At 39.4% G+C, this 20283-nt stretch overlaps 1 protein-coding gene across 1 annotated transcript; it reads right to left on the bottom strand.

Moving 5' to 3' along the window:
- Positions 1-1137: 1137 nt before the first annotated feature.
- Positions 1138-3936, bottom strand: IL17A (interleukin 17A). Its single transcript, XM_004463779.1, has 3 exons — positions 3910-3936; positions 2633-2835; positions 1138-1375 (listed from the first exon to the last, which is right to left on the bottom strand). Exons 1-3 carry the CDS (start codon positions 3934-3936, stop codon positions 1138-1140), a joined length of 468 nt encoding a protein of 155 aa, XP_004463836.1.
- Positions 3937-20283: the final 16347 nt, after the last annotated feature.

Here is a 20283-nt window from a genome sequence, read left to right as displayed (position 1 = left end):
CTCTGGTTGAGAGATTCTGTTTGGAAGAGAAATCAGACATCCTAGGTCAAAAGCAATGTCTCCTCTAAGCACTTCGACCTTCGTGCCTTTTTTTGGGGCAAGGTCTTTTCCCCTTATGACCTTTAATAATGACATGCCTTTTTGCCAGGGCTGTTCTTTTATTTGCTTAACTCATTTCTAAATGCTTCTGTCTACAGCACTGGCCAATAGTATGAGAGCCTCGGTCCTCTAATGTCCTGAAAGCAAGTAATATTGAGAACTTGGACCTGTGTGGGTCCAAGGCCTTGTTTCTCAAGGGCATGCTTTGTTTTGCTTTATGGGTAGCCCGATTTGCATACTTTTCCAAATGGAGAAGAGTTATGTTTGCAGAAGCACTTTTAGTAGAAAGAGTAAGGAAACAAACAAAAAGTAAGTTCTTCCAAAACTTTATTATTACAAAGTGTTTTTATTACAAAGTGTGGACAGAGCAGAGTTAGATTTTCTGTCATTCTCCTGAAATCTCAAAAGTTTACAAAATTAAGTTAATAAATATGAAACTAGGTTCTTTAGTCTTTCTTTCTCTTCAGCCAGGTCATGCACTCCAAAAAGGCAGAGATGAGAAAATCCTATATTCATATATAGGAAGAACTCAAATTTCCAACTACCATTTAGTTCTAGATTTCCCCACGCATAACAGGGAATCATGATTTCACCTTTCTCTAAAGACTTAAGACATAAATAGATCAATAAATAGTTCATATAAATATAGTTTTCACCTTTTAAATAACAAATTTTCAAGCCTGAAATTTTGTCATCTTTAAAAAACACAAAATAAGGTAGGCAATCCATTAAAGTGGAACCTTCTGCCCGAAATTCTCTCAGGGCATACAAATACATAACTTAAAGCTCTTAGAAAAGCAAAGAAGAAGCAAAACTGGTACTCAGTCTAAAATTTCCTCTTTGAAGAGACAGAGGGAGAGAGAATTCTGCACCCAGGTGTTAGCTCCAAAGCTTCAGTTAGATGAATTGTCTAAAGGGCTCTGTGAGAGTGGCCAGGGGTAGGGTTGGATCTGAGAAGGTTGAGGGTTCCTGAGGGGATAGGTTTATCCCACCAGAAAGCCCAGCTGCTACGGGGGGCCTCAGGTTCTGACCCACCACTCAGACCATGGTACGGACAATGGGGGTGACGCAGGTGCAGCCCACGTCCACCAGCATCTTCTCCAGCCGGAAGGTGTGGGGACAGCGCTGAGACTCCCTTCGGAGGACCAAGATTTCTTGCTGGATGGGGACGGAGTTCATGTGGTGGTCCACCTTCCCCTGAGCGTTGACACAGCCCAGGTGGCGGCACTTGGCCTCCCAAATCACAGACGGGTATCTCTCAGGGTCCTCGTTGCGGCTGCAGGGGAGACAAAAGTCAGGAGGAAAGTGAATTCCTGGAAAAGTGGGAAGGAAATCAAACAGATTAAAAAAACCAAAAAGGCAGGCAAGCTCACAGGGTGACAAATTATAGGCACTGCAAGGTCTGAAGAAGAAGGAAGGTGGGGAAAACTTAAGGATTTTCAAGCAGACGAAGTGTTACGGAAAAGTAGAAAATGATTGGCTTTTCCCATTTTCTTTGAGGAGGGAACCACAAGATAGACTGAAGCTGCAGAAGGGGTTTAAGTTTGTACTTAATGCACTTTGGGGTACATTTGATAGATGGAAAAGTTCAAGGCAAGAATAGATGTGGAATGATCTTATTCTTATAAGACGGCTGTTAATCTGACTTGATGAAACCTATCTTTGTGAAACAGGGAATTTCATCATCATTTTATCTGTGGGCACGTTCCTTGGACAGAGCCCAAAGCTGAGATGAAGACCTGGAAATAAACTTTTCTACCTGAACATTTTTCTTCCCTCTTTCCTCTCACCCAGTGAATGATTTACTTTGACATTTGGATTAATTTATTTAACTATTCTTAGTAATGGGAGGAGAAGAAATCCACTAGTCAGACAAATCTGTAGGTTCCATATAACCAAGGTTTGTTTGCAGAAAGTCAAAGTATCAAAGTATATTTTGCATTTAGTCCATGGTGGGGATCTAAATTCTAGGCGTTAAAAAGGGGCACAGAAGCTATGGTGTTGTGGAAATAGATCAAGACATTTAACTTAAAAAAGGATGGAAATACACAAGATAATACTTTCTCCACTGAGACTTAAGCTGTATTTTTCCAATGCTGATATGCCCTCTGGTCCCCCACCAAATTACCCTACAGCAAGGATCCCAGTTAATTACTAGTTATTTTCACCAAGTATTCTCAATGGTAGATAATTCAAGCATTAATCTCCCATGATGAACATCTACTATTTTTCTGGAATAAATAAAAGACTTGGGGGGCTCATAAGTATCAGAATGATGGCTATTTAGTGGGGCTTTGGTGTCAGTGACAGTGATATATAATAACGTGGTGATATGGGGGAGGGTCCTCTTTGCTCTACCCAAGAAGTCTGTGGAATGAAAAGTTTGAGAACGCTTGTTCTGCACAATGGCCCTTCCAAGTTTGACTGATCCTTTTGAGTGAATAAAGTCACTCCCAAAGTATTTTAACTGGTAGTCTCTGATACATAAGAAAGTTGAAGAATACAGAGCTTTTTATCTGGAGCGTTTACGTACTGGAGATTCCAAGGTGAGGTGGATCGGTTGTAGTAATCTGAGGACCTTCTAGAATGTGTATTCCGGTTTAGGATGCTCAGGTTGACCCTCACAGTCTGGGGGAAATTCTTGTCCTCAGTATTTGGGCATCCTGGATTTTGTGGGATCATTATTCCTGCCTTTACTGTCGCCACCAGACTCAGCAGCAGTAGCAGTGACTTGAACTGAATGGGAAAGGGAGAGAGGTGAGATCAGATTAGTGTGTGGTTTTTGTTAAATCAATTGTGATGATGACAGTATTGCTAATCATAGAAAACATTAATGTTCTATACTGATTAGTTAAACAAATAACTGGTTAGATGACCAAAATAATGTCAGATCATGGATTTGTTTAACCAGTTTTAAACATTTTTGACTTAGGAAAGATACATTATATGTGGCTGGCAGGAATTTTAGTAAAATGACAAGTAGTAAGTGGCACATCATAAGCCTGTCAGCTCATTGATGTTTCATTGGGAGAAGAGCAACCTTGATTTTCTGGGGAAAAATGTCTTCCTGCACCATATTTCTCAGTCCTAGCATTTTATGAAAACCTTTATGAAGTTTAGTGTGCACCTTGGAAAAAAGAGCTATAGAACACCCATGTGGTATCAGTAGTCAGGTAGAAATGCTGCTCCACTGGCAAATATCCAACTAAAAATTAGATCCCCCTTACATTTTCTTATGCGTATTTTCTAATTTTTCTAAATAAACAGGGATCAAATCGGTAATAAAATCATTTCAAAAAAGATGCTTTAAGTTAAATGTTTACATTTACTTTAAGACAGTTATACATATGTCTAATTAGAAAAAAATAGTTTCGATGAACCAAGACAATAGTAATATATACATAGCAAAGAAAGATTTCTGCCACAGCTTTTAAATCCTCAACAACAATAATAAATTTTATTATGGATTTAAAAATGCTATGGGAATATTCTATTAAAGCCTTTGTACCTAGAAAAATAGACTTTCAATAAACATTCTTTCTCAATGCACAGCATCCTATGCCACTTCTTGTGTGGTTTAGTCCCAAAATAGCTGTCTTTCAGTTTTAATCTCATCTTTCAAACCAATGTGTCAGTTCATGAAAATGCTATACAATGACTTAAGCACTTACCAGAGCTTTCATTTATCTACCCTACATATACAGTATTCTTGGATCTCTCATATTTAGAATACAGAATTTCATGCCCACAATCCGGATATATTATCTGGTATGAATCAATGAGAAAATTGCACATTAGTGCAGGACTCACCACAGATGAAATCCTCACAGAAGACATTGTAGCCTCTTTGGATTAGCTGGAGATGGATGAAGTTGTGTCTGCTATGAGACCGATAAAGTGCAGCGCTACTTCTCTCTTTTTATAGGACTTCTTTCCTTCTGTGGTCACTTACGTGTTGGCTTACGTTTTCTTAGTTCCATCCCCAAATGAGGTCAAAGAAGAACCTCCCCTTCATGATGGGTAATACCTGCTTTCGAAGGAAAATGGGGAGGGGGAAATGTATGATTCTAAAGACCATGACCTCTCTTCATTCTTCAAGAAACTATTACTTGTTGGAAATCAAAGCGAAAATGCTTCGCTAGGGGCAGACATCATTTACGTCAGCATGTATGTCAAGGTGCTGTAAGAGCTATACTCTTTTTTTTCAAAGATTTATTTTTTATTTATTTCTCTCCCCTTCCCCCCCCAACGCCCCCCATTGTCTGCTCTCTGTGCCCATTTGCTGTGTGCTCTTCTGTGATCGCTTCTATCCTTAGCAGCAGCACCAGGAATCTGTGTTTCTTTTTGTTGCGTCATCTTGCTGTGTGTCAGCTCTTCGTATGTGCCGCGCCACTCCTAGGCAGGCTGCACTTTCTTTCGAGCTGGGTGGCTCTGCTTATGGGGCTCACTCCTTGTGCATGGGGCTCCCCTATGCGGGGGGCACCCCTGTGTGGCACAGCATTCCTTGCGCGCATCAGCACTGCACGTGGGCCAGCTCCACATGTTTGACATAGCACACAAGTCTTCTGGTATCAACTACCTTTCCTTTCCTCACCACATTCCCTGGCCAGAGGTCATGGGAGCAATTCCCAAAGTGATTCAAGTTCTTGCCATATGACCAAACCAAAACAAATAATAGTTTAATGATGACAGGCTGTCTATATTATATATACTTGATTTTAACAACTATTTTATTGAATGTCTATTCTGTGCAAGGAATTAATAACTAGGTTCGAGAGATGTGAGATTTACTGTTAAAGGCATATCTAGTACTACATGTTACCAAGTAATTTGTTAATATTTTGTGTTTTGAGGCTTGATCTCATACAATCCTTTAGGAATGAGATAGAGATGGAGGAGAGAGGATATTTAGCCAGATAATGGAAAGAAGAAATTGAAAACGGAGATTGAGATTGAAGAAAAGTGATGGAGGTAGAGAAAATAAGGGTGATGGAGAGTAGAATGTGATAAGAACAAGAAAGAGAAGAGGAATGAGGGGGATTAGAAAGAATGAGAGAAGGAAATGGCTCTCTCCTTCCCTCTTTTGTTTTCACTCTCTAAGTAAAATGAACTTTGATTTCAGGTCTTTGGGAATATGAAGGACTGGGGTAAGGATGATAAAGATGAAGGGTCAATAAATACAGATGTCGCTGGCTACACATCACCCTTTTCTTTGCTTCTTCTATCCAGTGAGATAAACCATGGCTCCTGTTCCTCTCAGTTGACAACTCATATTCTCCATGGTCAAGAAGAGAAGTTCATCAGCATTTCTCACTTAATTGTTGGGGAGGATGATAAGTTTGAAGATTCTGGATCGGTTTGTCCTCATATCCATTCCTTCTTGCCCTGCTTTCCTCTATACCTCGGAAGGCTGACACTTCAGGCTGCTTTCTCAGAATGTCCCTCAGCTGGGTTCAGCCAAAGGGAGATTGAAGAGAAGAGAGGGGAGAAGCTAGGGTATCTCTCCCCCTCCTTCTCCCCACAGTGCAGCCGGATCCCGTTGTCCCTTCAGCCTTGGGCTGGCAGCAGCCTCTTGCTGACACCAATCAGCAAGTGTGAGTTTGTGTGTATGTGTTTGTGTGTGTGTGAATATACCAAAATGTCTGGAAACGTAGGCTAAGTATGAAGGGATACTATCAAACTGTTCATGATAGTTAACTCAGTGAAAGGGAGTGGGATGGGGATGGGGTGAAGAATGTTTCAAGAGATCCTTCTTAATATTTTGTCTTCATTTGGTATTTTTTAGAAAATTTATTAAGCAGTTTTATTGAGATATATTCACATATTGTACCATCTATCCAAAGTGTATAATCAATGGCTTTTAGTATAATCACAATGTTGTATACTCATCACCATGAAAAAGTTTTAGAACAATTTCATTACTCCAAAAAGAAAAACTTCATACCCCTTAGCAGTCCTTCCCCAGCCCTACAAAACCACTCATCTAATTTCCTCTTTATAAATTGATTTATATTTATGCTTTATATAAATGGAATCATATAATATATAGTACTTTGTGTCTGGTTTCTTTCACTTAGCATAATGTTTCTTTTTGTTTGATATTAACATCTTGTATTAACATACATTTGTTCAGTTTTAAAGAAAAATGGTCTTATATATTCAATTTTACCTATATTTATATTTCACATGTTACTTTTTTAGCTTTCCTTTTAGTAATATACGTGATCTTAGTTGTATCTTTCAAACCACTTTCATACTTACATAGTACTACTGCTAGTTATAAACATTATGTTGGGTTTTCACCTTTTCTATTCATTTCCAAAGATTAACACATCCTTTTCACCAATTCTGCACAAGTTAACCTTCAGCTTTCCATTCTCTGACCTCATTCTAATTTCTGGTGACCCATATTCAAATCATTAACTCCATGAGTTTATACTATATATATATATATTTTTTTTTTTAAAATTAATTTATTTCTCCTCACCCCGCCCCCAGTTGTCTGTTCTCTGTGTCCATTTACTGCGTCTTTGTCCGCTTCTGCTGTTGTCAGTGGCATTGGGAACCTGTGCCTCCCCCTGCTGTGCCATTTTGCTACGTCAGCTCTCCATGTGTACAGCGCCATTCCTGGGCAGGCTGCACTTTCTTTAGCACTGGGCGGCTCTCCTTACGGGGTGCACTCCCTATGCGTGGGGCTCCCTCATGCGGGGGACACCCCTGCATGGCACAGCTCTCCATGCGCTCATCAGCACTGCGCATGGGCCAGCTCCACACGGGTCAGGAGGCCCGGGGTTTGAACCATGGACCTCCCATGTGGCAGATGGATGCCCCAACCACTGGGCCAAGTCCGCTGCCAACACAATATATTTAGTTCATAGTAGCACAATCATACAGTATTTTTCCTTTTGTATCTGGCTTGCTTTGTTCAACATAATGTCCTTCAGGTTCATCCATGTCATATACATTATGACTTCATTTCTTACATTTGCTTAATATTCCATTGTGTGAATACACTATAGGTTGTTTATCCATTCACTGGTTGATGGACAGCTGGATTTTTCCCAACATTTGGTAGTTGTGAATAATGTCACTATGAACATTGGTGTGCAGATGTCTGTTCGTGTCACTGCTCTCAGTTCTTCTGGGTATATATCCAGTAGTGGTATAGCTGGGGTATATGGCAAATCTATTTTCAACTTCTTTAGGAACTGCCAAACAATCCTTAACAGTGGCTGTACCATTCTACATTCCTACCAGTGGTGAATAAACATTCTTATATCTCCACATCCTCTTCAACACTTGTATTTCTCTGTCTTTTTAATAGTGGTCATTCTAATAGGTATGACATGATATCTCATTGTAGTTTTGATGTGCATTTTCCTAATTGCCAGTGATGTTGAAATTTTTGTCATGTGTTTATTTTTGCCATTTGTATTTCTTCTTTGGATAAATGTCAGTTCAAGTCTTTACCCATATCTTTTTATTGTTGAGTTGTACTGTTTCTTTATATATCATGGATATTAAACCCTTATCAGGGAAATGGATGTAGCTCAACCATTTGGGATCCTGCCTACCATATAGGAGGTCCAGGGTTTGATGCCCAGGCCCTCCTGGTGAGGGCAAACTGGCCCACATGGTGAACTGGCACATGCGGAGTGCAGTTCCACGAGAGAATGTGGCCCCGCACAGGCTGCCCTGTGTGGGAATGCCATTCCATGTGGGAAAGCTGCCTCGCACAGTAGTGCTGGCCAACATGGAGAGTTGGTGCGGCAAGATAATGCAACAAGAGACACAGAGGAGGCGGCAGACTTGGCCCAGTGGTTAGGGCGTCCATCTACCACATGGGAGGTCCACGTTTCAAACCCCGGGCCTCCTTGACCTGGGTGGAGCTGGCCCATGTGCAGTGCTGATGCATGCAAGGAGTGCCATGCCTTGAAGGGGTGTCCCCCGCGTAGGGGAGCCCCATGCGCAAGGAGTGCACCCCGTAAGGAGAGCTGCCCAGTGCCAAAGAAAGTGCAGCCTGCCTAAGAATGGCACTGCCCACATGGAGAAATTACACAACGAGATGACGCAGCAAAAAGAAACACAGATTCCTGTGCTGCTGACAACAACAGAAGCGGACAAAGAAGAGGACGCAGCAAATAGACCCAGAGAACAGACAACTAGGGTGGGGTGGGGGGGAAGAGGAGAGAAATAAATAAATCTTAAAAAAAAAAAAAAGACGAGAGAAAATAAGAAGTAGCAAAACAGGGAGCTGAGGTGGCACAATAGAATAATTGCCTCTCTCCCACTCCAGAAGGTCCCAGGATTGGTTCACAGAGCTGCTCAGTGAGAATGAAAGCAGACACAGAAGAACACACATCAAATGGACACAGAATCTGACAACAGGGGAATTGTGTGTGTGGGAGAAATAAATAAAATAAATCTTAAAAAAAAAAACTCTTATTAGATATACAATTGCCAAATGTTTTCTCCCATTAAGTCAGCTGCCTCTTTACCCTTTTGACAAAGTCCTGTGAGGTGCTAAGGTGTTTAATTTTGAGGAGGTCCCATTTAGGTATTTTTTCTTTTGTTGCTTGTGCTGTGAGTGTAAGATCCAAGAAACAATGACCTACCACAAGGTCTTTAAGGTGTTTCCCTGCATTTTCTTCTAGTAGTTTTACAGTCCTAGTTTTATATTGAGTCTTTGATCCATTTTGAGTTGATTCTTGTATAGGGAGTGAGGTAGGGGTCATCTTTTATTCTTTTGGTTATGGATGTTGAGACCAGCTCAGCAGTAGGTTTGCACAAAGGGAAGGTGATGCAGAGATGAAGAAATAAAAGGACAGAAAGGAAGACACAAGAGAGGAAATAAAGATGGGACCAGGGGACTCACAGCTTCTGAAACTGAGAGCCTCAACCCTAGTTTCCACATTGTATTTATTTAGGAACTAACAAGCAGCTGTTTGTTATCTACTATAATAAGGGACAGGAGCAACATTTATGATAATAAGGTACAGGTCATACAAAATTCAAATGCCTCCTCTCACAAGCATTTTTTCGTGCTGACCAGATGGTGTTCCATTTAGTCAAGGCCCAGTGTTCCTGAACCCACACTTTTTGTCTGTGTTATGGAAACGTTTCAACATCAAACCATTGTTGTGGGAAACTGGCTTACCTATTCCTTATTGTAAATGTTACACTTGTGCTATTGTAGATGTTGCAGTTGTTAGATGTTGCACTTGTTCCCTATTATTATAGATGATGTTGCAGTTCTAATAGCAAACAGCTGCTTGGTAGTTTCCAATAAATATGAAGGGGAAACTAGGGTCTAGGTTCTCAGTTTCAGAAGCTAGGAAGTCCTCTGGTCCCATCTTTATCTTCTCTCTTGTCTCTCTCTCTCTGTCCTTTATTTTTGTAAGTTCTATGACACCTTCCCTTCGAGCCAACCTATTATTGAGCTGATTGCACAAAAGGAAAAAGGCTTGCAGCAACTTGTGCCTGAACAAGGACCCAAAGGGAAGAAGGATAGCCTCGAGTGAAAGTTGGTGTAATGGCATAGAGCCCCGAGAGGTTTGGAAAGCCTTTGAAGTCCCCAAGGGTTTGCTTATATTTCCCCAGGAGATGTAGAACATCCTGTGTGGGTACCAACTCATTGGATAAAGCAGTACAATGAGCGCCAAGAGACGATGAGAGTTTCTGTGGAACCCAGAACCTCTAGTCATGCAAATGGAGAGACGGGCTCTGGAAACTGCGTGGCTGGCTCTCATTCCAAAGACTAGAATTGCTTTACATCAAAGTATCTAAACCACAGAACTTGTTCAAGCATGGCATCATAAAGCAAGTATGACTTTGGGACAGAAAGAGATTAAGAAGGAAATTGAGAGGAGGAAAACAGGAAAAGAAATGTATTATTACCTAAGTTTAAAATGTTAATGAGATCTCTATAATAATATAATAAAAATTGTAAGTCTTGATTAATAGAATTACTTTGTCTCTTCATAAAGAATAGTTTTTGCTTAATTTGAAATGAATAATTTATTTTTTTAATAGGATAAAATGAAAGATGTAAAAGTCAAACATATTGAAAAGGTAAAAGTTTCGTGGGAATGCTAACTGAAATTTAAGGTGTAGGTTGTCTTAAAATAAAATGGTTTTATAAAATCAGAAACATGGAGATATGCAGGACAGAACTAGTATGCATATAGCAAGTTGTAAAAGTATTGTGGTAGTATTCAGTGAGATGTGTTTTGTAAAAGTAAAACAAGCCTGAATGAACTGTGTTGAAAGGTCCGCAATGGACTTTTGCAGTTCTTCGAAGAAACCTGGGGCAGTGACCCTACTAAGAAACATCAGAGACAATGGTATTTGAGGAGCCTGGAATAGGCAAACAATTGGGACAAGCCGTAGGGTCCCTGCTACTCTATCAAACTATTAAATGTTGTTTGGTTGGATAAGACAAAACTATACTCTCTGCTATTATTGATAAATACAATATTTTCTCATATTAATGGAGTTTGTAATGACTTAGCCTGTGAATTGGATGTGGCAAGCACTAATATCGAGTACTGGCCTATATAGCCTTGTAGGTTGGGAATTTTAAGCCCATGAGAAATGAAATCTATTCCTTAAATGTCTGCTAGTTGGAAGTCTAATTGTTTGTTGTTGCAGTTACGGGTTATGTATGAAATGCTTGAATACTAATCAGAACTTTAATAATGAAACGTTTTGTGTACTTAAGTGATTTGATGAACTTTAAGTGACATATAAATGTAACTTGATGTAAATCTCTTGTTTTAAGTTTGAACAATTCTGGTACTGAATATATTGAGAAAAAACTTTTGAGTATTGTTCAAACCTAAAAGTGAAAATATCATGCAGGAAGCTTTGTTAATCAGTGAAATATCATTTGCGTAGACTTTGCAAAAACAAAAAGGGAGAAATGTTGTGGGATGCTGGCTTACCTGTTCCTTATTGTAAATGTTACACTTGTGCTATTGTAGATGTTGCACTTGTTAGATGTCGCAGTTGTTCCCTATTATTGTAGATGATGTTGCCGTTCTAATAGCAAACAGTTCCTTGGTAGTTTCCAATAAATATGAAGTGAAAACTAGGGTTGAGGCTTGCTGTTTCAGAAGCTGGGAAGTCCATCTCTACTCCTGTCTCTCTCTCTCTGTCCTTTATTTCTGTAAGTTCTATGATGCCTTCCCTTCCAGTCAACCTATTGCTGAGCTGATGTTCCTTACTGTTTTCCCACAACATATGGATATCCAGTTCTCCGAGCACCATATGTTGAAGAGACTAATTTGTCCTTTTAATATGGCTTTGGTAGGTTTGTTAAAAACCTGTTAGCTGTAAAGATGATGGTTTATTTCTGGACTCTCAATTCTATTCTTCTGATCTATGTGTCTATCTTTATGCCAGTACCATGCTGTTTTGACCACTGTAGCTTTGTAATATATATAATTCCTCCCATGCCACTTTTCTTTTTTAGAATGCTTCTGGCTATTGGGGTTTACTTTCCCTTCCAAATGAATTTGTTAATTTCCTTTTCTATTTCTGTAAAGAAGACTGTTGGACTTTTGATTGGTATTACATTGAATCTATGAATCAGTTTAGGTAGGATTGACATTTTCATGATATTTTGTCTTCCAATCCATGAACATGGGATGCCTTTCCATTTGTTTAGGTCTTCATTGATTTCTTTTAACACTGATTTATAGTTTTCTGTATATAGGTCCTGTACTTCTTTGGTTAAGTTGATTCCTAGGTATTTGAGGCTTCTCGTTGGTATTGTAAATGGAATTTTTTTCCTGATTTCCACCTTAGGTTGTTCAGTACTGGTGTACAGAAACATTACTGATTTTTGCATGTTGATCTTGTATCCTACTGATTTGCTGAACTCGTTTATGAACTCAAGTAGCTTTTTCGTAGACATTTCAGAATTTTCTAAATATAGGATCATGTCATCCGCAAATAGTGATAGCTTTACTTCTTCTTTTCCTATTTGGATATATTTATTTCTTGTCTAATTGCTCTAGCAAGAACTTCTAGTACAATGTTGAATAACAGTGGTGACATTGGGCATCCTTGTCTTGTTCCTGAACTTAGAGGAAAAGTTCCAACCTTTCCTCATTGAGTATGATGTCGGCTGTGGGTTTTTCATATATGCCTTTTATCATACTGAAGATCTATTCTTATCTTTTGAAGTGCTTTTTTTTTATTATCAAGAAAGGATGCTGGATTTTGTCAAATGCAAAAACCAAGATGATCATGTGTTTTATTTTCTTCAATTTCTTAATGTGGTTATTACATTAATTGATTTTCTTAGCCTGAAGTACTCTTGCATACCAGGAATACATCCCATTTGGTCATGATGTATAAGTCTTTTGATATGCTGTTGGATTCAATTTGTAAGTATTTTGTTTAGAATTTTTGCATCTTTGTTCATTAGAGAGATTAGTTTGTACTTTTCTTTTCTTGTAGTTTCTATATCTGGCTTTGGAATTAGGGTGATAATGGCTTCATAAAATGTGCTGGGGTACTTTTCCCTCTTCTTCAATTTTTGGAAAAAAATTAAAAAGGATTGGCATTAATTCTTCTCAGAATGTTTGGTAGTCACCTGTGAAACCATCTGGTCCTGGACTTTTCTTTGTTAGGAAATATTTGATGACTGATTCAATCTCTTTAAATGTGATGGATTTGTTAAGTTTTGCATTTCTTGTAGTGTCAGCGTATTGTTTGTGCATTTCTAGGAAATTGTCCATTTCCTCTAGGTGGTCTAATTTATTGGCACACAGTTTCTCATAATATCCTCTTATGATCCTTTTTATTTCCATGGGATCAGTCATAACTTTGCCCCTTTCATTTCCTATTTTATTTATTTGCATCTTTTCTCTTTTTTTCTTTGTTAGCCTAGCTAGGGGTTTGTCAATTTTATTGATCTCAAAAAATCTCTCTTTTTTTTTTTGGTTCTCAATTTCATTGATGTCTGCTCTAATCTTTACTATTTCTTTCCTTCTGCTTGCTTTGGGAATGGCTTGCTGTTCTTTTTCTAGTTTCTCCAGTTGTTCCTTTAGTTCTTTGATTTTAGCTCTGTCTTCTTTTTTAATAAAGGTGTTTAGGGCTAAACATTTCCCTCACAGGATGGCTTTCACTTTATCCTATAGGTTTTGATAAGTTGTGTTCTCATTTTTATTATCTCAATGTATTTACTAATTTCACCTTTGACCCCCTGGTTATTTAGGAGTTTTGTTCAACCTCCATACATTTGCAAATTTACCACCTTCCTGTCTATTACTGATTTCCAGTTTCATTCCATTATGATCTGAGAAGGTGCTTTGTATAATTTCAATCATTTTATAGTTATTGAGAGCTGCATTGTGCCCTAACATGTGATCTATCCTGGAGAAAGATCCATGAACAGTTGAGAAGAATGTATAACCTGCTGAGTTTGGGTGCAATGTTCTGTATATGTCTGTTAGGAATAGCTTGTTTATCATATTGTTCAAGTTCTCTGTTTCCTTGTTGATCCTCTGTGTAGTTGTTCTAAATAATGATGTGAGTGATGTGTTGAAGTCTCCAACTATTATTGTAGAGATGTCTATTTCTCCCTTCAGTTTTGTCAGAATTTGCGTCACATATATTGGAGCCCCGTGGTTAGATATTTATGACTGTTATTTCTTCCTGGTGGATTGTCCCTTTTATTAATATATATTGGTCTTCCTTATCTCTTATAACTGCATTTATTTTCTTTTTTTAAAAATTTCTCTCCCCTTCCCCCCCACCCCGGTTGTCTGTTCTCTGTGTCTATTTGCTGTGTCATCTTCTTTGTCCACTTCTGTTGTTGTCAGCGGCACGGGAATCTGTGTTTCTTTTTTTGTTGCGTCATCTTGTTGTGTCAGCTCTCCGTGTGGGTGGCGCCATTCTTAGACAGGCTGCACTTTCTTTCGTGCTGGGTGGCTCTCCTTACAGGGTGCACTCCTTGCGTGTGGGGCTCCCCTATGCAGGAGACACCCCTGCATGGCACGGCACTCCTTGTATGCATCAGCACTGTGCATGGGCCAGCTCCACATGGGTCAAGGAGGCCCGGGGTTTGAACCATGGACCTCCCATGTGGTAGACAGATGCCCTAACCACTGGGCCAAGTCCACTTCCCTTATAACTGCATTTAAAGTCTCTTGTCTGATATAAGTATAGCTACTCTTGTTCCTTTTTGGTTACTGTTTGTGTGGAAAATTTTTTCCAACCTTTCACTTTCAGTTGGTTTGTATTCTGGGTCTAAGGTGAGTCTCTTGTAGGTAGCATACAGATGGCTCATGTTTTTTTTTTATTCATTCACTCAGCCTACATCTTTTGATTGAGGAATTTAATCCATTCAGACTCAATGATATTACTGTAAATGCATTATTTACTTCCACCATTTTATTCTTCGGTTTTCATTTGTCGTAGCTTATTTTTGTCTGTCTTTTTACTCTTCTGGTTATCCTTTCTGCTATTCTTTCTTCTATATTCTCCTAGCCTCTCTCTCCTGTCTTTTTCTTTTGGGCCATAGGCTTTTTTAATATTTCCTGCCAAGGTGTATTCTTTTTTTAAAGAATTCTCTTAGTTTCTGTTTGTTTGTGAATATTTTATACTCACCTTCATATTTGAAGGACAATTTTGCTGGATAAAGAATTCTTGGCTGGCAGTTTTTCTCTTTCAGTATCCTTATTGTATCACAGCACTGTCCTTTCACCTCCATGGTTTCTGATGAGAAATCTGCACTATGTCTTACTGGGCATCCCTTGTATGAGATGTTTTGCCTCTCCCTGGCTGTTCTCAGAATGTTCTTTATCTTTGACATTTCACATTCGGAGTAGCCTTAGGGGCTATGTACCTCTCTCTCATTTTCTGGGGGAGGTAGATCCCTGGGGTGCACTTTGTCTATAGCTGCTGGCCCCGAGGCCTGAGAATTCAAAAGTGTCTATAGGGTGGGGGAAGATGCTGGCAGTTGTAGCTGTGACTTTTAACTCACAGTTTTGCTGTCAAGATTTTTCTCCTTTATCCCTCTCACTTCTGGGTGGTGTCCAGCCTTCCCCTGGTGTCCTAAACCCTAGAAGATTTTTTCCCCAAGCCATTTGTGCCTGTCCTCTAGCTATTTTTCTGGGAGAGCAGAGAGTCCCATATCTTTTTAGTCTGCCATTTTCCCAGAACTCCTCTGGGACTGTTTTCTTTTTCTAAAGATTTATTTTTTATTTGTTTCTCTCCCCTCCCCTGCCTCCCCCTCCCCCAGTTGTCTGTTCTCTGTGTCCATTCGCTGTGTGTTCTTCTGTGTCTGTTTGTATTCTTGTCCATGGCATCGGGAATCTGTGTGTCTTTTCCTTGTGTTATCTTGCTGCGTCAGTTCTTTGTGTGTGTGGTGCCACCCCTGGGCAGTCTGCACTGTTTTCACGCTGGGCGGCTCTCCTTACAGGGCACACTCCTTGTGCATGGGCTCCCCTATGCGGGGGACACCCCTGCGTGGCAGTGCACTGCTTGCACGCATCAGCACTGCGAGGGGGCCAGCTCATCACACCGGTCAGGAGGCCCTGGGTTTGAACCCTGGACCTCCCATGTGATATGTGGACACTCTATCTGTTGAGCCAAATCCAATTCCCTGGGACTGTTTTAATAGCCACATTTGCTCATCCCAACTCCTGCCCACTGACCATCTTCAACATTCCTGCAGTGACTCCCAAAGCACGAATTGTGCCTTTTCTTTCCTCTTTAGTTTGCATACAAAATGAAATGTAAACCTCTTATCATTTTAGTTAGTATTTGAATTTGTCCATGATTGTCTGCACCTTTCCTTTCTAGCCTCATCTCCCACCCAGGCTCCATGATCTGGGCTCACAGAGCCCTGATATCCTTCTGGACCTCCTTCTGCCTATATGCCTTTCATTTAGATACTGTCTCTGAAATGCCCTTCTCCTACCTCAGTTCATCAAAATGTTATTTGCTGTTCAAGATCCTGTTCAAATGTGTCCCCTAAATCTGGAGGTCTCTCCTGATTACCTCTGTTGCAATGAATAGTCCCATCACATGTAGTTTACACTTATTCTCTAGTAATATTGCTTCACTTTGCACTGTGCTTTTTTTTTTTGTCTTTAAAGATATGTTTAAAACACATGTCTGTCTCCTCGTTTAAATTTTATCGTGACCCTTCAAGACAAATATGCTACTCATGTTTGTAACTCCCATGCTTAGCTTGGATCTTAAAAGATGGCAGATCTTGCCCTTTCCTCCCTGATGCACAGCTTTTTGTATATTTTTTAGTGTATGGCATGTCATATGTTTACATATTTGCCTTTTCTGCTGGAGCGTGAGCTACATGAGGGCAGCTACATGAACCATCTTATCAGTCTTTGTATCTCCTAGTAGAGTAAATAGTAGGCATTCAATGTTTTGATTGATTGACAGTTTGAATGATGTTATTCTGGAAGTTCGGAATCTTGTATAATATATTATTTTTGGGGTCCATCTGTATTCCAATAACCATAGTGAGTTGTTTAACACCTTGATTCTTCATGCTGATGTCTCTAGAAGTAGCATGGCAAGGCCTGCTCTGGACCACTCTGGAGTGGTAAACTCCTTGCTTGTTGTTTTCTGGCAAGAAAGAAGACAATGTGTTTGCTGCGAATTCCTGTAGGAGAAGGGGCCACAGGTGATGGTGAGGGGGAAGAGCTGACTCTAGCAGTTCTCCTTATCCCTGCCACCAGCGAAATGCAATTTAGCCTCTGTCTTTTGAACTATCATTGCTTACTTTAAAACCAGGATGGAGAAGCAAGGTAGGTTTTCATAAAAGTATGAAAATGATCATTTTGAAGTGGTGGCTGGACCTAACAGTGCACAGCCTCAAGTAGGGCTGATTCCCATATGCTCACTTGAGCCATTAATCTGTGCTCCCTGGAGGAACAGTCAGAAGTGAAGAGCACATGGAGAAACTCAAAGCGAACATCAACAGTGCTGAGTGGGGAGCGGTGAGCTTTCCCTCTGCATGTGATTACAGAGGCAGCTGGCTCAGGTTTGGATCCCATTCTTTGAGGTAGAAGTAATCAGGGAGCCCAGAACACTGGATGGAAGGCCAACTTTGTGGATGAGAGGACACCTTTGCTTTAGTTTTGGCTCTGCCACTACTGACCCATGCCTTTGGGCACTTCACCTCTTTGAGACTTAACTTCTCTCATTGTAAAATGAGTTTTGTTTTTTTTTTTTTAATTGTATTTTTATAACCAGGTAATCTTTAATTGTGTTTGACTTTTTGGGAAGAGGAAATAGTAAAAGAACAAATCTGAACAGTAAAGAGGTAATAATTGTGCTTCATGATTCTCTTCTAGTGTTTGAATCGTGCTTCTCTGAGGTTCTGGGAAACAGAGGGCCACCAGTCATGTGGGACTGCAAGTGGGAGCTAGGAGAGAAGGAAGAAGGTTTGCAACTAGAACCTGGGAAATATTCCTGGGAACCAAACACACTTGAAAGTACAGGACTGGTTAAATGTCTGTGGGCTTCTTGATATAGAGAAATGATTTTCAAGGCCGATTGAAATTATAAAGTCATAAAACAGTATTCCTTTCTGCTGAGAGTAAAGAATGAGAGGAATGGAAGGAAATTTTCTTCATTTTGTACCCAGTAGATGGTATTACAGACTCTGTCTCAATGTAATGGAAAATTAAGACCTGTAGCTAAAATATAAAATAAATGAAAAAACCAATTTTTATTTTTTTTGGTTAGGTGGTGGGGTTACCTTTAAGAGACAATTGAATTTTTATTTCTATCTTGAGTCACAATTATAAAAAACAAAGTTGGTCACAGGATAGGAGGATATACTATGCCATCAATAGTGATTTATGTATATTATAATTTAAAGACAATGGTTATTCTCAGTGGTAGAAGCCATTTTGTTTAATGCTGTGTGCATTACTAGACAACACTCCTCTCTTGATCTTGATCTAATACGGAGAGGATAATCGGTAGCTGGAAAGAATTGTCTTGGTTTGAAACCTAGGGAAAGTGATATTTTGAAAGGGGCCAGCACTTATGGAACAAAGTCCAACTCAGTCTTAAGAAGATATGATGTTAAGGGAGGAGAATATTTGCAATAGAAAGTCACTTAGCGGACCTTAGGAATTGTCAGGATTTAATTGAGATCCATATTTAGATCCAATTTATCAAGATTAGGATCATCTTCCCCCAACTTCACAGTCCAGAGACCATATATAGCAGAAGCTCAACCGTGATGTTAAAGCTGCTGACTTAGAAGAACTGAGACTTAAAGCACATTAAGTTACCATGACTTATTAAGTAGGAAATGTGGTCTCAACCTTAGCATCAGCCTGAGAGTATTGTTCCTCCCCAGCCTAACACTGTAATGTGTTCATGATGGCTGTGCTCTTGAGGGCACATCCACATCCAGCGCCTTGAAGGATGGGAAGACTCAGGGTAGATACAGGCTTCATCTTGAATTCCTGGTGAGAGAACTTCCCTTGCTTATATGGCATGATGAATTAAAAGAATGATTCACAATGAGGTCCTTTTAGCAGGGTCAATGTCAGTGGGCAGGTAAGGACTGAGGAAGGGGAGGCCTCAGAATCTTTTTTCTCTATTTGGTTTTGTTTTCTGACCGCTGGTCATTCTAACTCTCACAAGATGTTCTCTCCCGATGAAACCAATTCCTCTGAATAACAGTTTTCTTTCTTCTACTATTGGTTTTTGATATATCCCCACATCATACCAGTTTTAACTGATGACAGATCACAAAAAGAGTTTAAATGCCTTTATAAAACAAACCTAATCTGTATGACCACTGGAACATGGAATAGTCATCACATTATCCACATGAGGGATCTAATTGAAAGGGCATTTACGGCCAGTGGCTTCCAAATAGTGTGTAATGCTTTTCTTATGAGGGTAATTGAGGCTTATTGTTATATACCCTCTTCACCAGCCCCAAAGCATAGAAATAACTCTTGGAAACTATGTGAAAGATAAAGCTGTGCAAGAAGGAAGACATGTTGCATCATGTCATCTTTAAACAACTACAGTCCATAAGTATTTCCCCTACTCCTATATTAAAATCTACTAGCAAACCAAACAGAGGAGTATGTCAATTTGTCCTTTGAGTAATAACTATTAACCTCATGGAAACCGAGCCTCTTCCTTACGTGGGTTTCTAACTGAAACACTGATTTAAAGTGGGTCAGAAAACTTTCCATTTTTTGCAAAGAAGTATATTTAGAATTCCACACCTTTACGTTAGCAGGCCCATGCAAATTTGTTTTACGGGTGGCCTTCCCTTCGGTAATGCTGACTTCATCTGATACCCTAAGAATTAAGGTCATCAAGTGACTGAGGTTTCAAGTCTTCTGAACGGATGTCACCGAAAAGTAAGGTCTAACATTAAACAAGCAAACCAAACCACACACTGTGGTTGAGCTATCCAGTTGAAAAGCTTTATTTTCTTTTCAGCAATTTTGAAGTGAATATGATTAAGAGACAAACGCAGGATGTATTTAAAAGGAAATATGAACGTGGAACAAATTGCTAATTGGTTTTATTTATTAATACAACATAGAGGATGCTCTGGTAAAGTAGCTGTCCACAAATTGGAAATATGGTAAAGTCAATACAAAATATTGCTATATTCCTTTATTCTCGAATCCTTCACAGGAAGGAAGACTTATAACAAAAATCCAGGTAATAAAGCAGACATAGAAAAATGAATCAGGCCTAAGGAATATAGAAACAGATTCAAAAGTCAAGGTCCGAGAAAACGTTATAGTCCATAAGGGCCAAAATAGTTGACTAATTGAGGTCTACACTTGTCTATGAGCTTCCTGGCAGCCAAAGAGAAAAAATGGAGATATGCTCAGTTACATAGTTCTCATTAACTAATTATTTTACTAAGTCAAGAAGGAAGAAGATGGCTAATTCTTTAGAGGAAGTAGAGATTTTCCTATCACATTTGAAATAAAATTTTTGCCTGGGATTTATAAAAGTCTCCTGTTTAGGATATTGATTAAATTTTTCAGCACCCGACATTTTTACAATCAAGTGCCAGCTCTACCTTAGTGGAACTCGAGTCACCTTGAAAAATTACATCATCTAAGTCTCAGTTTCCATAGCTGCAAAATGGAAATAATAATAGTAAATGCTTCATAGATAGCTATGAGGTGTAGTTAGATAACA

Source organism: Dasypus novemcinctus, chromosome 11 (genome assembly GCF_030445035.2).
Source record: "Dasypus novemcinctus isolate mDasNov1 chromosome 11, mDasNov1.1.hap2, whole genome shotgun sequence".
NCBI classification, from domain to species: domain Eukaryota; kingdom Metazoa; phylum Chordata; class Mammalia; order Cingulata; family Dasypodidae; genus Dasypus; species Dasypus novemcinctus.
The sequence above is the reverse complement of the archived record's forward strand: the minus strand, read 5'-3'. Positions and strand labels throughout refer to the sequence as shown.

Bases quoted from the DNA above. Each gene is read 5' to 3' on its own strand.
- IL17A (XM_004463779.1), bottom strand. From the start codon at position 3,936: ATGTCTTCTGTGAGGATTTCATCTGTG. The intron at 2,836-3,909 runs GTGAGTCCTGCA...TTTCCCATTCAG, and splicing joins CTGTGAGGATTTCATCTGTG to TTCAAGTCACTGCTACTGCT. The intron at 1,376-2,632 runs GTACGTAAACGC...TCTCCCCTGCAG, and splicing joins ACCTCACCTTGGAATCTCCA to CCGCAACGAGGACCCTGAGA.